At 34.9% G+C, this 21555-nt stretch overlaps 3 protein-coding genes across 3 annotated transcripts in view; 2 read left to right on the top strand and 1 right to left on the bottom strand.

The window, feature by feature from the left end:
- The first annotated feature begins 1257 nt into the window (after window positions 1-1257).
- Window positions 1258-7213, top strand: LOC144440969 (inosine triphosphate pyrophosphatase-like). The gene is made up of 8 exons (XM_078130446.1): window positions 1258-1361; window positions 2418-2469; window positions 3389-3453; window positions 3950-4023; window positions 4799-4830; window positions 5702-5817; window positions 6484-6560; window positions 7049-7213. Exons 1-8 carry the CDS (start codon window positions 1299-1301, stop codon window positions 7143-7145), a joined length of 576 nt encoding a protein of 191 aa, XP_077986572.1. The 5' UTR covers window positions 1258-1298; the 3' UTR covers window positions 7146-7213.
- A 2289-nt stretch (window positions 7214-9502) lies between these two features.
- LOC144441137 (torsin-1A-like) lies at window positions 9503-14340 on the bottom strand. Its single transcript, XM_078130669.1, has 5 exons — window positions 13976-14340; window positions 12556-12821; window positions 11956-12131; window positions 10934-11058; window positions 9503-10475 (listed from the first exon to the last, which is right to left on the bottom strand). The coding sequence occupies exons 1-5, from the start codon at window positions 14193-14195 to the stop codon at window positions 10189-10191; spliced, it is 1074 nt and encodes a 357-aa protein (XP_077986795.1). The 5' UTR covers window positions 14196-14340; the 3' UTR covers window positions 9503-10188.
- A 280-nt stretch (window positions 14341-14620) lies between these two features.
- Window positions 14621-21555, top strand: part of LOC144440835 (centrosome-associated protein 350-like) — a 30717-nt gene continuing 23782 nt past the window's right edge. Inside the window, exons 1-9 of the mRNA XM_078130252.1 lie at window positions 14621-14738; window positions 17164-17258; window positions 17676-17719; window positions 18162-18326; window positions 18641-18716; window positions 19173-19676; window positions 19989-20054; window positions 20345-20611; window positions 21062-21205. Coding sequence (XP_077986378.1) covers window positions 17174-17258; window positions 17676-17719; window positions 18162-18326; window positions 18641-18716; window positions 19173-19676; window positions 19989-20054; window positions 20345-20611; window positions 21062-21205 — 1351 coding nt within the window. The 5' untranslated portion in view covers window positions 14621-14738; window positions 17164-17173. The remainder of the gene's footprint in view (window positions 14739-17163; window positions 17259-17675; window positions 17720-18161; window positions 18327-18640; window positions 18717-19172; window positions 19677-19988; window positions 20055-20344; window positions 20612-21061; window positions 21206-21555) is intronic.

Raw genomic sequence — 21555 nt, forward strand, 5'->3', positions numbered from 1 at the left:
ATGTATCATGTATGTAGTCATTGATGACTTTAAAGGGGCACAAGCTGAGTTTATACATTCTAGAGGTACATGATAAATTCTTGCTGTAGATTAAATGATGTTGTATTCTACTTAATACTGAAGCATACTAATTAACCATCACTTGTCTCTGGTTGAACTCAAACCTGGTATAAAGATATAACTTACAATGATCCAATCACAGAATTCAGTATGTACATACAAAAAAAATATTGAGTAATTATTATCTCACACACACACACACACGCACGCACGCACGCACGCACGCACGCACGCACGCACGCACACACGCACACACACACACACACACACCCTACTAGGCAATCAATTGTTCTAAAGATGCTAGAAGACAATTGTAATGTCCTAGAAGGCATGCACTGGCATTAACATTATACTAGAATAGTTTAGTCGAAGTTTTATGCAAGTACTACATTGTATTTTCACTCTGAGTAAAAAGCTTGTACTAAAATCAGCTTGTATGCACTCAAATTTGACAATAACCCCCACAAACTTAGGAGTCCTTCTATACCACCCTTCCAGTTTAGTAAGACATAGAGAATATTAATAAAAGCCAGGTGGTGATAATGAATTCTAGAGTATTATTCACAGCCAAGTGGTGATAATGAACTCTGGAGTATTATGTGGAAGACAAGATATACAGATATACAAGTGCAATGAAAACTGATTTATAATGACTTAAACAGTCATAAATATTTAAATTAAAAAGTTATTTTTGTGATTGTTTAACTATGAAAAGTCAGTTTTGTCAATAATTTGAAATAAAAAAGTTTCCTATGAGTTGGTTGTCTGCAACTCTATTTCTACACTCCCTCCCATTTTGAACTTTGTCTGTTCGTTTTCTCTTTCACTGTTATTTCAGATGGCTAGTAAATGACATGCAAGTAATGTCATGGTATAGCAACAGTATGATTTGGCTGGCTGATGAAAAAAAAGAAGCTATAACTTTGGGATTTGAAAAATTCCTAGTGTAGAAAATTATATGTTTCCAATGTATGATTTGATTAAGACCTTGAAATTTAAGAGAATTATATGCACTTCTTTATTCTTCACACACCCCATCACACCACAATTTGTAGGTTGATATTAGTAATTAGGTTGTGCACAAACATTGAATTGGTCTTATACAAAATCAGTGAAGAAGGCAATCGTCACAGATATAGTATATCGCCCTCAATCGTCACACCTGTGTATTACTAGTAATTTCGGGTCAGGGGTCACACAGACACGTTACGGTTCTGCTTGTAGTCAGGAGTGTCAACATGACAGCAAACGCAACGAAGGCGTTAGTATTTGTGACGGGTAACGCTAACAAACTGAAAGAGGTAGGTGCTAATCGCCAATTTTTCAGAAGTATAAACTTGTGGGTGGTGTCATATCTCTGGATCCAGAATCCAGAGGGACGCGTAATCTTTCCTGTATGGGTACGTGGATACAGAGAAGTTAGAACCATAGGGAGCCCAGGAACTCTGTTGTGTTACAAAGTAGATAAATAAACAAACAATGTGGCATGGGTAAATGAAATATCATTTTAAACGCGTAAATAACTAGCTACAAATATATACGGGCATGTATACTATTGAAATAATATACTGCATGTTTCTATTATTATCTGTACAATACTAGTATGTACATGTACATACATATTTATAGATAGTTATCCATGAGTTTAAATGTATATTTCATTTGCCCAATACCCATGCATATTTGGTTTGTTTGTTTGTTTATTTATTTATATGTATGTAACACAGTTCCTAGGTTCCCTGTATAGCATTATGAATGATTCAAAAGTTGAATCTCAGAGGTTGAATCAAGTGTTTGTGTGATGTTATTATCATCTGAGCACAGTGCGAAAAGAAAATGTTAGTGATAATTTGAATTGATTTGATTTGATTTTGGTGATTCAATAACACAGATTTTGTTATGTTTTTTTTCTTTACCTGGCTAGTCTTTTCCTCCACTGAATATTCGCTCTCTTTAATATTGACTGAACAGGTGGCGTGGGACAGGTACATGCTCGTGAAGTTGCTATATATTTTGAGGCCTACACAAGTCAGGTCAAACAGCGAGGTATGGTACTCCGTACCTCATACTTCACGAGCGCCTGTGGGCTAGGGTGTCAGAACGACAATGAACCATTTGATTTCTAAATGTCCCAAATTTCACAAAGACAATTTCTTTTGCCAAGATACACACTTTCGGTGTCACCATCTATAAATTTGTGTTTTTTTCCTGATCCTGCCATAAGTCGCATTATTTTCAAAAAGCCTATTTGGTAAAATGAGAAAACCAAGCTCAGACAGAGGACTATGAAAGAGTGTCAAGCTTTGAACTTTTCATATCTTTCTACTCACTTATAATACATTTAATTGGTTTTGCAGGTGAAAGATATTTTAGCTGACAAGTTATCTGTAGTGTCCAAGAAAATTGATTGTAAGTAACCATATCCAATATGTTAGATAATGATTTAAGTCTTCACTCCGCTGAAAGAAACCACGATTCACCAATGGTGTTTGTACAGCAATGAAAACAAAATTCTCAGTTATATAAATGTCAAATAAGTGTCAAGACATTGTGTATCAATGGACAACCATGCACTATCTTGTTAGTTTATTGTGTTCCATGGCCACCACCCCAAATGCACGTTTTACTGCACAAAAACAAAAACGATATTCAAATTAAACGGACAAAATACAGGCAGTTATGTTTATGTACATTGAGACAAAATAACATGTTGAAAGTGGAGGCATAGTTCAGTGAATGGTCAGTGACACAAAACCTGTTAACGTCAATAGCTAATTACCAAGTTCAAAGTTGTAGAGTATCAGTTTGTTGAATAAATGACAATCAGTCCAACTACAGAGAATGCACACTTTGTAGGAAAGTCAGAACTTGAGGAGATAGTTACAAGTTATAGAGTGAAAGTTTTAATCTCAGTACATCTTATCTCAATATTTAACAATATGTTATTGGAATGTGTCTTGCTCAAATATAGAGAAACTATGAAATTTAGAGTATAAAGTATAGGTTTAGCAGTACATTTTACTACAATTGAACATGGGAGAACATGTGGATTTAGGCCTGCACATGTACAAAAAACAAACAAGCTACAGTTGCCATTGTGGGCCAAAATTATATAAAAAAAATTAAAAAATTGCATTTTCTTGTAAATCACCACATACCAAATTTTGATGTGTTGTTAGATAGAAACTGTTATAATTCATTTGTCGTTGTCGTATTGATGTACAGGACATGCTGCAGCACTAGATACCAATTAGCTCACCATGTTTCCGAAATTGACACAATGATATTAAATCTTTTGACATCATCTTCTTAATTTTTAATTGTTCAGTACCGGAATACCAGGGTGAACCTGATGAAATATGTATAGCAAAGTGTGAAGAAGCAGCTAAAAGGGTAAGACTAAGAGTCAGAGTATATGTGTGTGTTTGCAGCATTTTGTACCCTATACCCTAGGGTGTAATTACATAGAGTTACATAAACCAAGTCTCTAAAGGGCATACATAGTGTTTTATGAATAAAAAACCACAACATTTGTATATCATTATCAGCCACTTTAGCAAGGAAGGTAATCAACCAAAAATAAATAAAAAGATGAAAAATAAGCTAAGTAATAACTAAATATTATAGTATTGAAGTGAACTTTTGTTCCAAACACAAACACAAACTTAAAAATTGTACCTGTGTGACTGCACACTTCAGTCTTTGTCCACAAGACTTTTTGTCACGCTTTTTCAAGTTTGTGTTTGGAACAAAAGTTCAATTCGATACTATGATTTACCAACACAGATGAATTTTGATTTGAAGACTACAAAAAATCGTACTGTAAATTTGACATGAACATTTTCAGTATGAACCTTGCACTAAGACTTATTCCTGTCCTTTATCTTAGATTGAGGGACCAGTTTTAACAGAAGATACTTGTTTATGTTTCAATGCTTTAGATGGACTTCCAGGACCTTATGTGTAAGTATATCTTCATTTGATCATTTTCGGTCAATGGAGCAATGATTTAAGATTTTACAAATCAGGTTGAAAAGGTTAGAATACATTGATTTCTTGAGTTTGAATAAAAGGACAAGTCCAAGTCTGGTTAAAATGTCTGCTTTATTTGAATTCCGACGTTTCAACTGTGCACAGACAGTCTTTTTCAAGGGCTAAAAAACAAAAAAGTATGAAGTAAGGAGTAAAAATACAAAAAAGTGAACAAAAAGCTCAAATGAATCCAATGAACTGTGTAAAAACAAATTCTATATTGATTTCTACAAAGCAAGAAAAATATAGTTCATTGAATTGAGTACCCTATTTGGGAGCAGTAAGCAAGGTATACAGACTTCATATAGGACTACCGTATGGGGCAGCAATAGAGTTGCCTGGAAGGATGGATGCAGGACTGTCTTAATGTGATTGTAGTAGGGTTTCCTTACAAGAAAGCAAAACATAAAGATTGCGCCTTAGGAAAAGACTCTCTTTGACTGCTCTCTAAGACCACACTATTTGGCTATCCTATAGCCACCAGCAATAGTGTATTACCATACTTCATAAAATAAACATACTCAGTAATAGTCAGTATACCTGAATTGTACAGGTATAACCTCGCAGCTACTAACTATCACTCAACACTCTTTTCTTCTATAGCTAAAACTGACAGCCCTTTTTGGGTAAATTGATTTGTACATGTATTAGCTTTCTCAGATATTCAGACATGGATTTATCTCATGTATTTTTTTTTCATTTATAGGAAATGGTTCCTTGCTAAACTAGGACCAGCAGGTAAGTGTGATTTCACCAAGGCAGACTTTATGTAGCATTTTGTAAAATTAGAAGAAAGATTACAAATTTTATCGATATTCCATTTCTGGTCCTGTACTGAATTTTGCATGAATACTGTTTCACTTCAAATGAAAAACAAAACATCAAATTCTCCAACTCTAAAAGACATAAGGTTAATATTGATGTGTTAAAGACAATCACTGCATCACACCATATGATATCCACAATTGCAGGAAAATTTGTGAATCATGATGTATGAGTTCTGTTCTCTAGCTTTCTAGATTTAGAAACTGACATGCTTCAATCATTCTCTAATATCTATGCTTCAGTCAAATCATTTGTCCTAATTTCATGTTCATACTAAATAACATCCCTTACCAAACAAGTAGATCTATAGACTGTAAGACATGTCGTGTCGCTCCGCCCTCACCGGCAGAGGGATTGACCAATGTGTGAGGGCGCCCCATTGCAGCGTACCTCACAGACGAGCAGATCTCCTGTACATAAAATTCATCTACAGCAGATTAGATTCTCTGCACAGTCTTTGGGAGCATTGCTAAAAGGGCTGTTTTGTATGTACCAATATCTACTGCATACTTGTACTCAAATATCCTTGTACTGTGGGCCCTCATCAACTACAGAGGGCTAATCATTCGTTAACGTTTTACTGAGGCATAGCAATAACATCACAGTAACATGTCAAAGAATGAGCCATGCTGTCAGTCTAGCGTGGACTCTGAAGAAGCTTAGGTCAAGTGATTTAATTAAAACATGTCTGTTAATGTGTAAAATGATATGTTGACATGTAATTCATTAACTTACCAAAAAATCACATTAATTTTTAGGAAATTTTTATTGTTGTATTTGACAGGCTTATACAAATTACTGAGTGGTTGGGAAGATAAATCAGCATATGCATTATGTACATTTGCATATTCCTCAGGAAACCCAGATGAACCCATAAAATTATTTCATGGAAAAACACCGGTATGAAATGTCAAACATAATACTGTATAACTTTTGATTGATCAAATCAACTGATGATGTAGATATTGGGCATGTTGTTACATAATGCAGGCGTTCAACAAGTTCTTACGTAATGTAAACATACATGCAACACATATTCTTACATAATGTCCACATGTGAAACATGTAGGGGGTTCACACTGGGCAAGTTGTGTCTGACTCTGAGATGACTCTAATCTTAACCTGACATAACAAACAAATGTGAACACTTTAATTTGACCCTGAGGTCAGTTAAGATAGACCAGGTGCAAGGAGATAGTTTAGGACCAAAAACTTTTATGTTGAAACAAAATTCCATTGGATTATAGTCAGTAGTGTTGAGTTTCCTAGATGTGGGTTTAGCCTCAGGGGATCAAAGTTCAGGGTGTGGTTACTGCTAAGTGATTGAAACAAATGAAGACTATGGTAATATTGGATGATATTGGTCTGTACTTTATGTCAACAATAAGTCAAGTAAAAAAGTACCATGTGAATGGAGCCCAAAATCTAGTTTATCAGTTTTACCATACCATGACTTATGTTGCCTCAGAGTGAAAACTCATATTTGTAGTCTGAAAATATTAATTATCACATTATGTATAACAATACCTGTATATCAATAACCACTGCACATATTGACACTTGCAGGGTCATATAGTCGAACCTAGAGGACCTCCTGACTTTGGATGGGATCCATGTTTTCAGCCTGAGGGCTTTGATAAGACGTGAGTAAGACAATTGATGTATTGTCATCATATCAGCTCAGAAGACAGTCCTAAACTAGACATTTTACTTTGTAACATTTATAAAATTTATAGAATTATTCGTTGCTAAGTCACAAGAAGTGGCGACACTTGTATTGATTACTGATATCAACTTAAAGGAAAAGTCCAGTCAGGCTTATTTCTACCTTTAGTACACTTGTATTGATTATTGCTATCAACTTAAAGGAAAAGTCCAGTCAGACTTATTTCTACCTTAAGTACACTTGTATTGATTATTGCTATCAACTTAAATGAAAAGTCCAGTCAGACTTATTTCTGTCTTTAGTACACTTGTATTTATAAGTACTGCTATCAACTGACACATGATTTTTGGTGATAAAATAGTACCTTGGTAATTTACTTAACTTTAAAATCTTGTAAAAAAGCCCTGTTACACTTGACGTGTCAATGATAGGTCATTTCTTTTTGTTGAATTATATATTTCACAGATATGCAGAGATGAACAAGGATGAAAAGAATGCCATTTCACATCGTGGTAGAGCACTGCAAGCTGTAGCTGAATATTTTGCTAAACAACAACAATGATGTCTGTGCAGTATTGTTATTAGTTTATTTTTAAAAGTAAATATTTGTATAAATAAAGTCTGAATAAAGAACCGTGTAAACGTTATTCACATACAGTTGTATAGTCTGTGGTTATCTAGCACAATGGGAAATTCTGAAGTTGAATAATGCAAATGATTTGACATATATATACGGGGATAAATGTGAAAAGTGTTTGAAGAGTTTGATACTTTTGTAGAGCTGCCACACCTGTGCACATACTGGGCTCGAAATTAACAGAAATCTCGTGTCCACAGACTACCAATTCTTGTCATGGAACTACCATAATTTGCAGGTGATAGCCCACTCAGGCTACCACTGATTATGTGATGAAGCCCACTCAGGCTACCACTGATTATGTGATGATTTAAAGGATGGAAGATTTACAGACATAAAAAGTATTTTAATAACATATTTTCAATAGAAGAAATCTGTTTTCAGTTCAGGAATATCGGACTACTGGTCACTATCCTTGGGCTACCAATTTCTGAAATTGGTAGACCACTGGAACTACCAAAGAAAAAAGATAATTTCAAGCCCTGACATATACACATGCATAATTAATGAATTTAGTAACACACAACAAGATCCTTACAAAGAACATACAAACATTACAAATATATATTATATACAAAACCCTGAAAGGGAATAGAAATGAAATTTAGTATAGAAATGAAATACAAAATTGTTATCTGATGTGGACCAAGGAAATATTTCAGCAGAACTAGTCTTGTCCAAGGCCCTACAATTTTCTACATTCCTAAATGATAAAGGAGGGCCTAGCGATGTAACAAACGTACTCATACTACGGCTAGACCAACTTGGCCAATCATAGGCCTTGATTTTGGTTGGTTATATGGAACCATAACTCGCTCTTTCTTAGGGGTGTGACCTATATTATGTTCCAACACTCAATGTGCATGCAACAAATTACACAAACATTTTGAAAAAGATCCGTTGAGCCAATCACGTAAGATATATAGACAACTCGTTCGGTAGGGTACACCCTAATACACCCCCTCGTTTATTGGCACATAACCCTCCGAACTCGTTGACTATCTATTACAGAAAAAAAATTGCTAAGCAAATGTACACACACACACATACAAAATACAAGGACATGAATGTATGTATGTATACAACACATTACCACTTGCACAAGACTGAAAACAATAGTCAAATTTCTCTTTATAATTAAATTTTTAATTCATTTATTTTAAATAATACAATAAGCCAAATCTTAAATTTCTGCATATACATTATATGTAAATTTTATGGACAGTATTAGTACTGACAAAATAATTTGTACACTCAGAGTGACTTAAAGCAAAAGAAATGAAAGTTTACAAATCTAGTATGTTTCTAAGCTTTTATCTACCAATTTGTGGCAAGTATGCATTTAAAATGTACTTAATTATCTGATCTGAAATGACAAATGAGAGATGTGTTGAGTTGGTAATTGATATGTTGCGAGTCAAAAATACAATGTAGTGATATTTGTGACCATGTCAGTGTTGCATTTATACGTTATTTTGCTTACGGGTATTTGCACAAGAATAATGTGACACTCTACTATAGTGACCTATTAGTGAGCAAATGGGTGCGAGTCTAGTCTTTTTTTTTTCTTTTTCTTTTTTTTTGTGTGTGTGTGTGTGTGTGTGTGTGTGTGTGTGTGTGTGTTGTGTGTAAGGATTCTCCCTGGAGTATGGAGTACACCAGTATGCCCTCAAAGTCAATCTGATGTACCACTGACATCACACAATTTCTAGTGAAGCACCAAAATTTGGTGTTCCCCTATCTCTTACTATGTGGTGACTCACAAAAATTGTCAGTTTTTATCATTTTGACTCACAACAACAAAATTTGGCTATCATTAGAGGGCACACTGAAGTACACCAGTAATTATTTCATGAAAATGTACTTTTTTTTAAAACACAAATATCTCTGGACTCTGTCAAATTCTTGACATCAAAAAGATGCTAAAACATGATACAACATTTTTGCAACACAGTCACAATTCTTGCCTCAATTTAGCGCCAATTCTTGCTATACAAGTATCAATACTTGCTGTAACTCAGTGTCAATTCTCACTGCAACATCATGTAAATTCGTACTGTAACATTTCATCTGTTCAGGCTGAACTGCAACTCTAACTTTTTGGCTTTGCATTCAGTACTTATCTGTTTCATGATTTCGATAATATTTCATTACACTACTTGCTATACATAGTTATGTACGTGAATACCCAGAGGGTGTCTACAGTCTCTCTACTGTCAGTTATGGTTTCTTTGTAGTAACATTTGAAAGGCACTCCAAGTAACATAGTTCTGTAGGTGAAAAATTCATTCAGTATGTAAAAATAGTGTCATGTCTGAAGATCAAAGACACACATACTTTTGAGGGTTGGAGACCATGGGCATGACATTGGTAGCTAAAGTACAAGCAAAAAAATTCCAGTTTCCCTTGATTTTACTTTGTATTTCTGATTTTTTTTTTCAAAAAAGGGATTTGAAGTTTGTAGTTACAGCATAAACAATGAAGGGGCGTCCATTGTTTATGGTTACAGGTACTTAAGCGCAATATGCAGACTATGAAAATCAATATGATTGATGAACGAGCATCTCAGAAGTCTGTCATTCAGCGTTCTCTTAGTCTAGTTCCTATATGGTATCGTTACGATTTACACCTCCACTCACAGTATTGCCAAAGTCATTACTCTAGAAGTCCTAAGATGTATGAGGTGCAATTTAAAATTCATCCACAGCCACCCACACAGTCACTAACATCATGTCTTTGTTAAGCAATCACAAAATTCTAACCAATAACAAAGCCCCTCATAAAGTTAGTTTTTTGAGGGGAGTTATGTAATGTCCAAATATGGTATATTTGTCAGCTCGGGCTGCTACTTATACACCGCTATAACAGTTGGGGTTCACTGATTGAATGAACAATTTTTATGCTGATTGAGGGACTTTGACCAGACATGGATTCATTAGAGACCATGTTGGCATCCAGACTACGCTCTCTACAACTCATCGTTGTATTGACTACCAAATCCCATTTTTTCACCAATAATGAGATCCACTTTCTGTGAGACTCTCTTGCATCCTGATTTGGAATAAAGTTTGGAATCTGGTGGGAAATATTGTAATTCATCTGCTACTTGTCTGATGATGTTCTTGTCTTTAGGATGACCTTTGGCATTGAGGTCATCTTCGATACACTTCATGACATGTGACCTCTCCATGGGTAGGAATGGTACAAAGAAATCAATCAGGTGTTTCTCTATCAAACCACTGTGCCATAAACCACCTGTTGAAACAAATACAGAAAAATGGAAGAATTATTTGTTTATAATTTGTTGTAATCTTCACATGAGTACAGTGTGTGTGTGTGTGTGTGTGTGTGTGTGTGTGTGTGTGTGTATGAGTGTGTATGTATGTATGTATGTATGTATGTATGTGTTTGTATGTGTGTATGTATATGTGTGTGTGTATGTGTGTGTGTGTGTGTGTGTGTGTGTGTGTGTGTGTGTGTGTGTGTGTGTGTGTGTTTGTGTGTGTGTGCAACTGAACAAGCCATGAAATCTTCTCATAATAAACTGAGTTGAAAGTATGACAAGCATAATTTTGGGGACCTAGGAGCTTATTCGAAGGTATTCTTGTGTGTGTGAATTTCTAGAAGCTCATGATAGTGCAACTGGTAACTGCTATACACAGAAGTACTACATTTCAAAGAAACTGATAACAATGTTGCTAATTATATTTTACCTTCTTCATTAAATGCATTGACATGAAGTAACTCATCCATTTCCTTAACAGTAATTTCTTCTCTCTTCTTCCCCTCTTTCCAATAGTTATATGTTTTTGTGGTGATGTCATTACCACCAGAGTTACTGAAACAGGAACAGAACACGATTCATTTTCTTGACGGTAGTTATCCAAATGTTACCATTTCACAAAAAATACATGAAAACACTCGCAATATAATAATTTCAAGTAGTTTAGTGTCGACTAGACTACAAGATCAACCACTGAGGGCGATCTTCTCATCCCTTTCCACCATTGACTGAAGGGGGGGGGGGGGGGTCTGTGTGATTGCTATTGTGCAACAAACAAATTATTATTGCCTGCAATCATATCACTCCATTTCAGTTCACTGACAGTTATATCCTGTATGTTCATGCCAACACTGCATGTGGTGTACATGACCAAAATCAGATAAGACAGCAGATAGCTCCCAGACATGTGAGAATATTTATATTTGGCCCTATAAATAGGCATTTATACAACACATATCTGCAACATATTTACATGAATTATATCAGACATCTGTTGGTAACAGTTGGTAGGATTCTTTTGCTTTCATTTCCACCAAGCTATCCTAAAGTGTACCTACAGTCATAATAATACTAATAATGTATAGTTTTTTACACAGTGCTTAATTCCCAATTGTTACCCCTGGTACAGACCAATAATGCCACAATGGCCCTTTATACGTCAACTCCCTGGGTAGTATACAATCCATTGCAGACTCTGTAAGCACATAGGATTAAAGCATTCACATTGCAACCTCTATCCTACCAGGTCCCCAATTATACAGCTGGGTTGACTGAGGCACATTCATGGCTCAAATCTTGCCCAAGGACTTTAGCCATTCAGAAACAAGTCAGTGACAGTAGATTGACCATCCACAGTCATATGGGGAGGGATGATAACAACCCTACCAGCGATATATTTACAATGAGCCTCAGAGGAATCCCATCAACATATACAATTTTATTAGAACTCACCTTAAAAATAGGAATATATTTTTTCTGTAGTCCACCCCACCAATCTCAGTGTAATGTTCTAAGAAAGGTTTAAGTGCATCAATTAACCCAGGTGGCATTTTATCCATTTCATCAAATATAAACAACTGTGTACCACACTGAGTGACATTTGACCTGATCCAATCTCTCAGTTCATCCTGTTGAATAAGATGGTAATTTAAAATGAAAGCGTCTGTTAATTTAGTCTCACAGCTCTTCCTAAATATGTTCATTAGAGCCCAAAATACAAGGAAAATACAATATTTACATTGGATGTTTTGTGTACTGCCCTCACTATTGGCCAGAATCAGTCCAATTGTCGACTTTCATGACCTTTGTGACCCTGGACTAGAATGTCACTTCACTTCAAATGTGTTCTGCCATTTTTGGGATTTCCTACAAGGGTTTGTCGGATAAGGTCAAGCATGGCGACTGCAGATATCACTATCAGCGATAGAACTTTGCATCTTCACATACAAAATTGTCATGAAAAGTTGACTTAACTGAATAAAAAAGTGTTTCCAACAAATACAATGTAAAAACAAATGGTAATGTTAAGGTACGATGTGAGGTCAATCTTACCTCATACGTAGCAATATGTCTCTTATGTGGGAAATGCAACGTTGCTACAATCAAGTGTACATATTTACTATTCATGCCTTCTTTGAAGAGACTCTCTGCAATGAATCTACTGACATAATTCTTGCCACCACCAGTCCATCCATGGAATGACAGAGTCAATGCTTTCACTGGATTGGGGTTTCTTATATGTCCCTTTATTGTATTCAGTACAACATCTTTTACCAAATGCTGGCCATGAAGTTTGGTTGCCAAGGTATTCTGTAATGCTGTTGATGGAAGAAATCAATGTAAAGTCATACTTCATAATCATAGGTATCACAATATGGAATTTAAATTCTTGCTACGAAATACCCATGTTATTTCATATTTGACCAAGTAGATGGGGGGGGGGGGATTCAAGGTCAAAGGTTTGAGACTAGAGAGCTTTACAAAAAGACCTGATAGAATGATATATGATGAGATATTTTCATCAAGACATACCTCTCTCATGTTTACAAACAAGATAATCATTAAAGAGTATGTATCATTCAGCCACATACAGTTTTCTGACAGCAGAATTCTATTTTCACCTTTGAACCCAATACAGCATTAGTTTGCATAAATCTTTAAATGGTCATATCTTTTGGCAAGTTCTGTTTTGTACCACTGCCATGAGCATATGATTAGTACTAGTAGAGAATTTCATTGTTATCAAAATCTGACCTTTAACCTTCAAGTACTGTAGGACAATTATTTTGAATCCCATACATTTGATTATTGATAAGCATTCTATTGTTTTACAATAGCCTGTCTGTTGGCTGGATCTGTGACGCCGGCCAAAACATTCCTTCGAAGGAACATACAAATGTAGTGGCCAGAGTCTACATGATCCCACCTGTATGGTAAACCATTTGAACTTGATAATTAAAGCCACACTGTCAAAGGTCATTATCAACATATGTGTATGCAGAAACTTATAAGTTATATAGCATTAAAAATCAAATTAATGTATTAAGTACATAGAGGGTCAAGGTTCAAAGTTCGCTCTCATCTAGTTTAAGACAAGCCATTTCTGACATATGTAACATACAAATGTTTGTAAGGTGCAAATGCCGATGACAATATTTTTTTGAATATTTGTAAATACATAATGTGACATTATTTTGTATTATGACCCTCTCTGAATAGAATGTGTGCACACAAACTACTGTGCTGGTACAAATATATGATGAAACTGCTACATTAAGATTTTTATACATGATGCAGTCAGGACGTACAATGAGTGCAAAAGATAATCATACATACATGTCCTATATTGTAGTCAGATAATTATTCCATCAGATTACAAAAGTAACATGAATTTAATAACATAAACAATAACAAACATTATTAAATAACCAGTTTCACTTTCAGTTTGTTGATAACAATCGGATGGACTTACCAGTTATATTTGCTTCATTCCAGTTTTTAGGACAACATTCTTTAAAAGTACACCAGAATCTGTTTCCAGCTGTATATATGCCAGCTAAAGCTGCTGTCCCTAATCCACCTATAGATGGCAATGCAAATCCCATGGCAGTGACACTGTCAGCAAATATAACTGACAAAATCAAGATTTTCATCAAGCAAGCTCGTTTTCTTATTTGACCCTGTTGCCCCATTTCTTAAACCAGAGTGGTGATCCTACTTATGGGAATAATACACTAATTTCAACCTCCTTATGAATTACGGCTAACTGGAATCCTCTTCGAGCATCCGGTGAATATTTGAAGTTTCGATATTGGATTATTGAAAAGTACATTTACATTTACATTTCCTGGTTGTTTGAGCTACAACTGTTGGTTAAATCACTTCTCCAATGCAATTTGAGGCTTGTACATTTCTTTCCCTTCACTTTCTCTTCTAGTATTGAAAGTGTGTCCATATCCCGAGTTTAGGAGGGAAATTAATTCATGACTGATCGGGAAAACATATTATTAACCAATTTTTATAAAATTTGTTAATATTGTCGCGCAGCAAGCGCCAGCAGGCGGGTCCTAATTGGAGAAAAGAATTAACACTCGGTGAACGTATTTCCCCAATATGGCGGATGTTTTGGAGTACCGTTGTTTTTCTCCAATTTAAAAATCAGATTGACAGTCTTTGAAAGAGTTTTGAAACCAGTACTACATATACTTTGGATGCTCGTATACTACTCAGGCAAGGTATGTTATCAGTTTTTCCATTCCAAGCTTATTTCACTCGCGATCGCCAGTGTACCGTTTTTATAGACAGTTGTCAGTTATGAAAATGGCCGCCCAGAATGAATATACTACCTATGCCGGTTGCGTTGTTGTCATTTTTTCGCTCCGCATCATAGTAAACGGCGTGAACAGTGAACGTCAGTTATCCTCGGTATACAGTTTTGAACTTCCATCGCATGTTGTCGTGCAAAGATATTGCAAGCAGCAGTGAAATGCCATCGGGCGTCGATAAACATTGCAACGCGGACGACTCAAACAGCGGTCAACGTATCGCTGTGGACGCGGTGTCTCCCCCAAACAAATCATGAATCCTGATTACTCATATTTTCCAGCATCGCAATGTTATGACTAAAAATGATAATGGTGACTGTCATTTGCCTAACTACATCGACGCTTTTCGTTTAAAACCTCTGATCAATTCGCCAAAAAGAATTATGTGCATCAAACTTGGCGCGCAAAAGCGAACACGTTAGCACGTCAGCGGCATCGTTTGTTTACATAATGTAATGTCATCTTATCTGCAGATTCCTGCAAACGTTTGTTTTATACTATAAACTCACTTTCAAATATCTTTCAAAATTTCAAGCGATATCATTTCAGCGTCAAAATGTCCCGTGTAACCAGTAGAGCATGTCATAAATTGTAACGTAAGGAATACCGCCATGATTGAGAGCCCCGGGACTACATGCCGAAACATGTCCCTGGTTTCATTGAATTCAATGACAATTGTCATTACATTTTATGGCCATCTCTTATCACAGTGTGCCATTTACTAAACCGTAATTGTAAAAGCTATGATGATAATGTCCAATTCATCGTACAATTGAATCCCCACACAAATATATGAAAAGTGAAGAATCAGAATTTATCCCCAACATTATAAAGATAGTAAAAGGGACATATGTAGTATAGAGGAAATTTGTTCAACAAGTTTGAGACTAGTAGCAACGTGGGCCTATGGAAGATTTTGTTATGCAGAAACATTTTAAAATTGTAAAAACCCACTGAGTTCCCGGGCCCCAATACATACCATTGAGGCTGTCAAGTTCAACATTATGAATTCAATTTCTAATTTTTTACCTGATATGACATCCCATCCACTCTGTACCATTACCAGTATTCCAAAATCTTAGCTGCAAAGTCACAGCTTTTTTTTCAGGTTTATCTTGCAAACAATTTTGAGTCACAAGTGAAATGTTCATCTGTAAACCTATTATAAATTATCAGCAAATATTTGTCTTAATTTCAACCTCTGTGTACCTGGATTTGTATTCATTCATTCATGTCATTACTATGAGATAGTCATCCAAGTTGGCTTAACCCGTTGATTTTCAATACCAACCACCATGTCTTTCAACTTTAAACTCTTGAAACTGATCACATCACTATAATGCCTTTGTGACTGATTGTCAGTTTGATTTCAAACTTGAAAAAGTGACATTGAACCATATAGTCTCTGGCTTCCATTATATATCAAACAATTATTTTTAGAAAAGAGATTTAAAAAAATTCACACTTCCCCTCCCCATTTTTCAGAAAACCTCACAAATGCATACAATCACACACATAATTATAGTTACATTTAAATCTTTATAATCTCAATAATGTCAGTGTGACCAAAACAATTGATAGTATAAGAGGATTAAAATCAATAATCGTAACTGAACAATGATAAAAGTGAGATACTGAGATTACTAGCATACCTATTGATAAAATTACTGGACATGAAACAGACATGTTATGCTACTATTGTGAACAATGTCATGATAACAATAATGGTATAAACTATTAACTTTAAATGGAAAGGGAGGGGTATAGAAATGAACATCGGATTGTAAAGAAAGGTGCATAGTTAAGGAATCACATGCCTGGCTGATTAGTCATGTTTTGATTTCACTGAAATTGACATTCCTACATGTGCGTTTATTGCTATTGGATTGTCATTTGATTTATCATACCAGCTGTGTCATCAACAAGGTTGACTCTGTTACTGTGTTAAATTTGCTTCAAATGTTTTAAAGTAAGATAAAATGGGATTTAGAAAATAACATGTGTTGTGTATGTACAGTAACAACAGCAGTAGTTAAATGTTTAAATGTTTACTGATAAATGAGTCATCTGAATGAACAATGTACACCTTCCATTTGTGATAGTATGTACTGTTGTATTGCTGGCATTAGACACGTTGATAACTTAACTTTTAATGGAGTGAAATCAACAACCTTGAAATAGCTGGAGTTTGTCAGATTGAAATATGCAAGGCAGCATTCCACAGTGTGCTGCCATGTGATTTGTAGTGATGTTATAAACATTGTTTTAACATGTGGTGTTGACAAGTGTGTATGATTTTGACATTGTAATGAATTCACCGATTTTGATATTACAGGTAAAGAATTATGATGTCAAATATAGTCAGAGGTCGTAGGGTCACCGAACCTGTTCTTATTCAAAGGGGACCATCTCCTTTTGACAAGCATGAAGGTAGGTCAAAGGTCGCTCATTTATTTCATGTCTCAAGAACTAACGTGAACGTTTCGATGTGGATTGATTTGAACTTTTGGTGTCAAAAAAGTGATTAACCTATGACACACTTGCAATGGATGTGTTTTCTTTTATTTCCATATCAATATTATAATTATACTGTGTCAATTTACACAAAAAAATGTAAAAATTGACATTATTTTTTTCAAACCAAAGTAGCATAAAGTTCCATGAAAGTTAGCAACTCATTACATTTGATCATTTGATTGAAATATATTCAGATATTTTATCATGATCTATACTTGAATGAAAAGAACATTTATTGTTTTGTAAATACATGTATTGTATCAGAGATATGAATTAATGACGATGGAAATGAACACATGTTGATATTTATTGTTATGTTAATTTTTGTAGATTTTACAGCTGTATGGGATCAAATGGGAGAAGCCAAAACAGCGGTAAGTTACTTTGTTGTGTAATTTTAGGAATAAGTCTGTAAGCTGATTAACTTTGAATATTTATCAATGTTAATCCCTTAAAATGTCAAAACGTAGTTTACCTTGTTATTCATTTGAAAGCAATGATTTTTAAAAAAAATGTTAAATTCCTCACTTCGATAGACATTTATAATCATATTCTGGTACTTGTTACAATAATTTGTCGTTGTGGTTCTTAAATTACTCTTTGTTGAGAAATGATTTAAAAGCATTCACATTTAGTTTCACTTTCAGTGTAATTTTGTATATGACAGAAAGTAGCATAATATTGGTTACATTCAAAGGTAACGTTTGTTTCATGTCTCTATCCAATATTTATGTTCCCAAATGTAAGAAGCTTTAATACTGTATTTTTATCACAAGGCTAGGGAGCTTTAACACTCATGTGTTTTTGTCTGTACAGTTAAGGAGAGCAGAAAGAAGACTTGAAGAAGCTGAAAATCGTCAAATGGAACCATTCTCCCCTCTTAGTCAGGAATACAGTCAAGCTAAAAAATACCACAGCTCAGATAAAATAGTGACAGTAGATCGTGTACCATCCTATGAAGTCGGTAAATCAACATTCAAGGTAAATTAATGAATGTAATAGAAGCATGTACAATGAAGGCTATAGTAAGATTCATGACGTAGATTATCACAATTTTGGTACGAAAACAGTAACTCCCAAATTATACTTACAATATGACAGACTTAAGGGCTGAAAAGTTAAAATTCATATAAAAATGTAGTAAAGATTGAGAATTACAAATATGTTGCATTGCATACTTGCTAAGGCAACATCAAGTCTTGCCTCTCAATTGTTTAGTCTTTCCATAGAAATTTTCAGCATGTTTTTTGCAATCAGAATTATAACTAGTTTTATGTTTGTTATCTTTTCTATAGACACCAGACAGCAAGTCAAAATACTCACGGGATTATGAAAGAGATACAACTGTTCCTAAAAAGGTCACGATCAAAGGTGAGTTGTAGTTGAACATATTGTTTTTGTGTCTCACATCAAATTAAATAAAATACAACCCATAATACCAAAGTAAAGCATTTTCTGTATGTACCCCAATCGTTTATGACATCCATATCAAGTGTAAAAGTATACTGTTTCATTTGCTAATTGACCACATTAGAAAAGCCACATGCTATGCTTGTAAATGAACCAATTGAAACAGTATACTTTTACACTTGATATGAATGCTATAAACAAGTGTAGCACATAGAGAATGTGCTTTACTTCAGTGTTACTCATTGCATTGAAAATAAAACATCTTTGAAAAAAATGTCCTGTAAAACCAAGATATGTAGGTGATCAAGACTCAGACTATCTTGTAAAATGTTATCTTACTGAAATCATAATAATGTATGCTATGTATACATGAAACACTAACATGTCATTTGTTGATTTCCATTGTAGAAACACCAGATGTTCAAGATTTTACATCAAAAGACAGCAGACTAACCAGTGGATACAGGTCAAGGAGCCCCGTGCCAAATTATGGTGTTCTGGAAACAAGAGGCAGACATGAAATGAATGGTAACGCTTACTTAGACAGAGACTCTGATTGGTTAAACTCAGACAAGTATCTTGGACGCGATGTTACTGATAGAGGGCGCTTTACATTGAAAGACTCTGATAAAGATAAGCAAGCTGTAGCAAAGATAAGTGACTATGATGCATACGATGATTTTAACTCAAAGTACTACTCGTCGCCAAACTACCATGAACGTAGCACGTCGGCCATTGATGACAGCACAGAGATAAGAGTACTCAATGATATACCACACAAATATTCAAACGGGGAGTTTTCCAGGAAAACAGCATCTCAGACAGATTTCACATCAGCGTACTCCAGACTTTATGGACATGAACCGGGTGATCAGAACAATGTCGCAACATCCAGAAATTCATCGCCAAGATTTGATTCAAGTAAGTTTCTTGATCATGTTATAAAAATTATATTTTTATGAATTTAAAAATGTATTATGCGCAAGCAGTTTAACTTGTGTGCTAAAACTTATGTAATTCAATTGATCTACCAAAAAACTGAGGTACATTATAATTATGTTTGGTCAGTTCCTGTGGTTTACAAAATAATTGAACCATTAGACAAAATAAAATGCACCTGTGACTATATGTGACAATTGAATAACCACCATTGAAAATTTACAGTTACGTGAAGAGAAATCTGCTGACATGCAGGAAATATTGCATATTAAATCATTTCTTCTGTTCTTCCAGAGGGACTGAGTAAAGTGAGAGAACAAATTGAAAGACAAAGACAACTGAAGACCAGTGATAACAAAGGTAAAACTTAATTTATATAATGAAACAAAAATAATGTACGATGGTAGAGAAGCTATACTTTAGGAAGCTGGTATATATAAATTATCCATACAACATGGCTATTGAATAAAGTACTTGGAAGAACTCAACATGTTGTGCTTTACTATTTCTAATTTTAGTAATGGAAATACATTGTATTAGTAATTGGTATCAGAACTTTTAACTCGGGGGAAACTAGCTTAACTGACATCTGTATCGTGTGTAGTTTATCAATTCATTCATATCATATATTTATTATCTCTTATATATAGATGATTATGTAAATAGGCCACGGCATCGTGATACAGACCCTGTCAACTTTATACCATCAGTTGATGTTTATCATGTACCAGAAACGTCTGTGTTATCAAGTAAACAGCCTAAAGTACGTAAAGTAGCAACGGCACCGCCAGCTCCAACTTACAAAGGATTCAACCAAGTAGAAACCAAGATTTTAGCAGGTGGAAAACTGTACAGGGACGGAGAAATGAAGAGAAAGACACGGACAAAAACTCCAGGACAAGAAATTAGGAAAGCGGGTAAGACCGTCTTGTTGGTTCGCTCCTCTCCCCTGCAATAATTTATGCCTGAAAGAGAGATGGTGTCTGAGAATTACTCACGCACATACATGTAGCAATCTGATTAAAATCCGATGTAGTGTACTTAGGTTTTTAGCTCGTAGTTTTAGTGTCATTTGTTCTTTTGTGAGTGTCCGTTACTTACACAAACAGAAAATTAGAGAAACAATTATGCAGACCATTGAAAATATGAATAAGTACCTGGACTGATACTATAGTCCAGAGTTCTGCTTAGGCAGGGGAGCATCATTGATACTCATGAATATTCATTATAATTAGCATATTTAATATTCATGACCTAATTTTTTTTGTATTGCATGGCTTGAATAGATGTTACAAATCAGATATTATTGAAGTAATGAAAGTAGCTATTGTTTGATCTGATCTTTTTGTTGTGTTGAAATTTTACAGATAGTGCATTGAGGCCGCATAGGACAACTCAAAAAATAACCAAGCCAACCGTTGGTGCTATTGAAGACAAGAAGAAAATGACAAGGAAAGTACAAAGAATATCTGCACCTATGGATAAAAAACCACACCGAACTGATAGACAAGGCAAGTAATATTAATTTTTGTTGACAGGTCAAAGATGTCACATGTTGAATCACAATTTCAGGCCAGTCAACAGCTATCTCATCTGTGTATTGCTATGTAAAATTTTTTCTGACACCAGTCTTTTCTGAATAGATGAAATGTGAGTCACCATACTGCCTTGTTTTTCTTGGCTATATAGAATGATAACTTAGTAGGACATGAATGTTAAAATTTGGCAGATAATTAATCCTGTTTTTCCCTACTTGTTATTTTTTGTGTACAAACAAATCACCGCTCCCTCCCCCTTCCTGCTAGAAAGAGGATGTTATGTGCTTTGCTTTAGTGGTTAGGATTGATTTCTTCGCATGAAA

This window comes from Glandiceps talaboti, chromosome 10, assembly GCF_964340395.1.
Source record: "Glandiceps talaboti chromosome 10, keGlaTala1.1, whole genome shotgun sequence".
In the NCBI taxonomy this organism is placed as follows: Eukaryota; Metazoa; Hemichordata; class Enteropneusta; family Spengelidae; genus Glandiceps; species Glandiceps talaboti.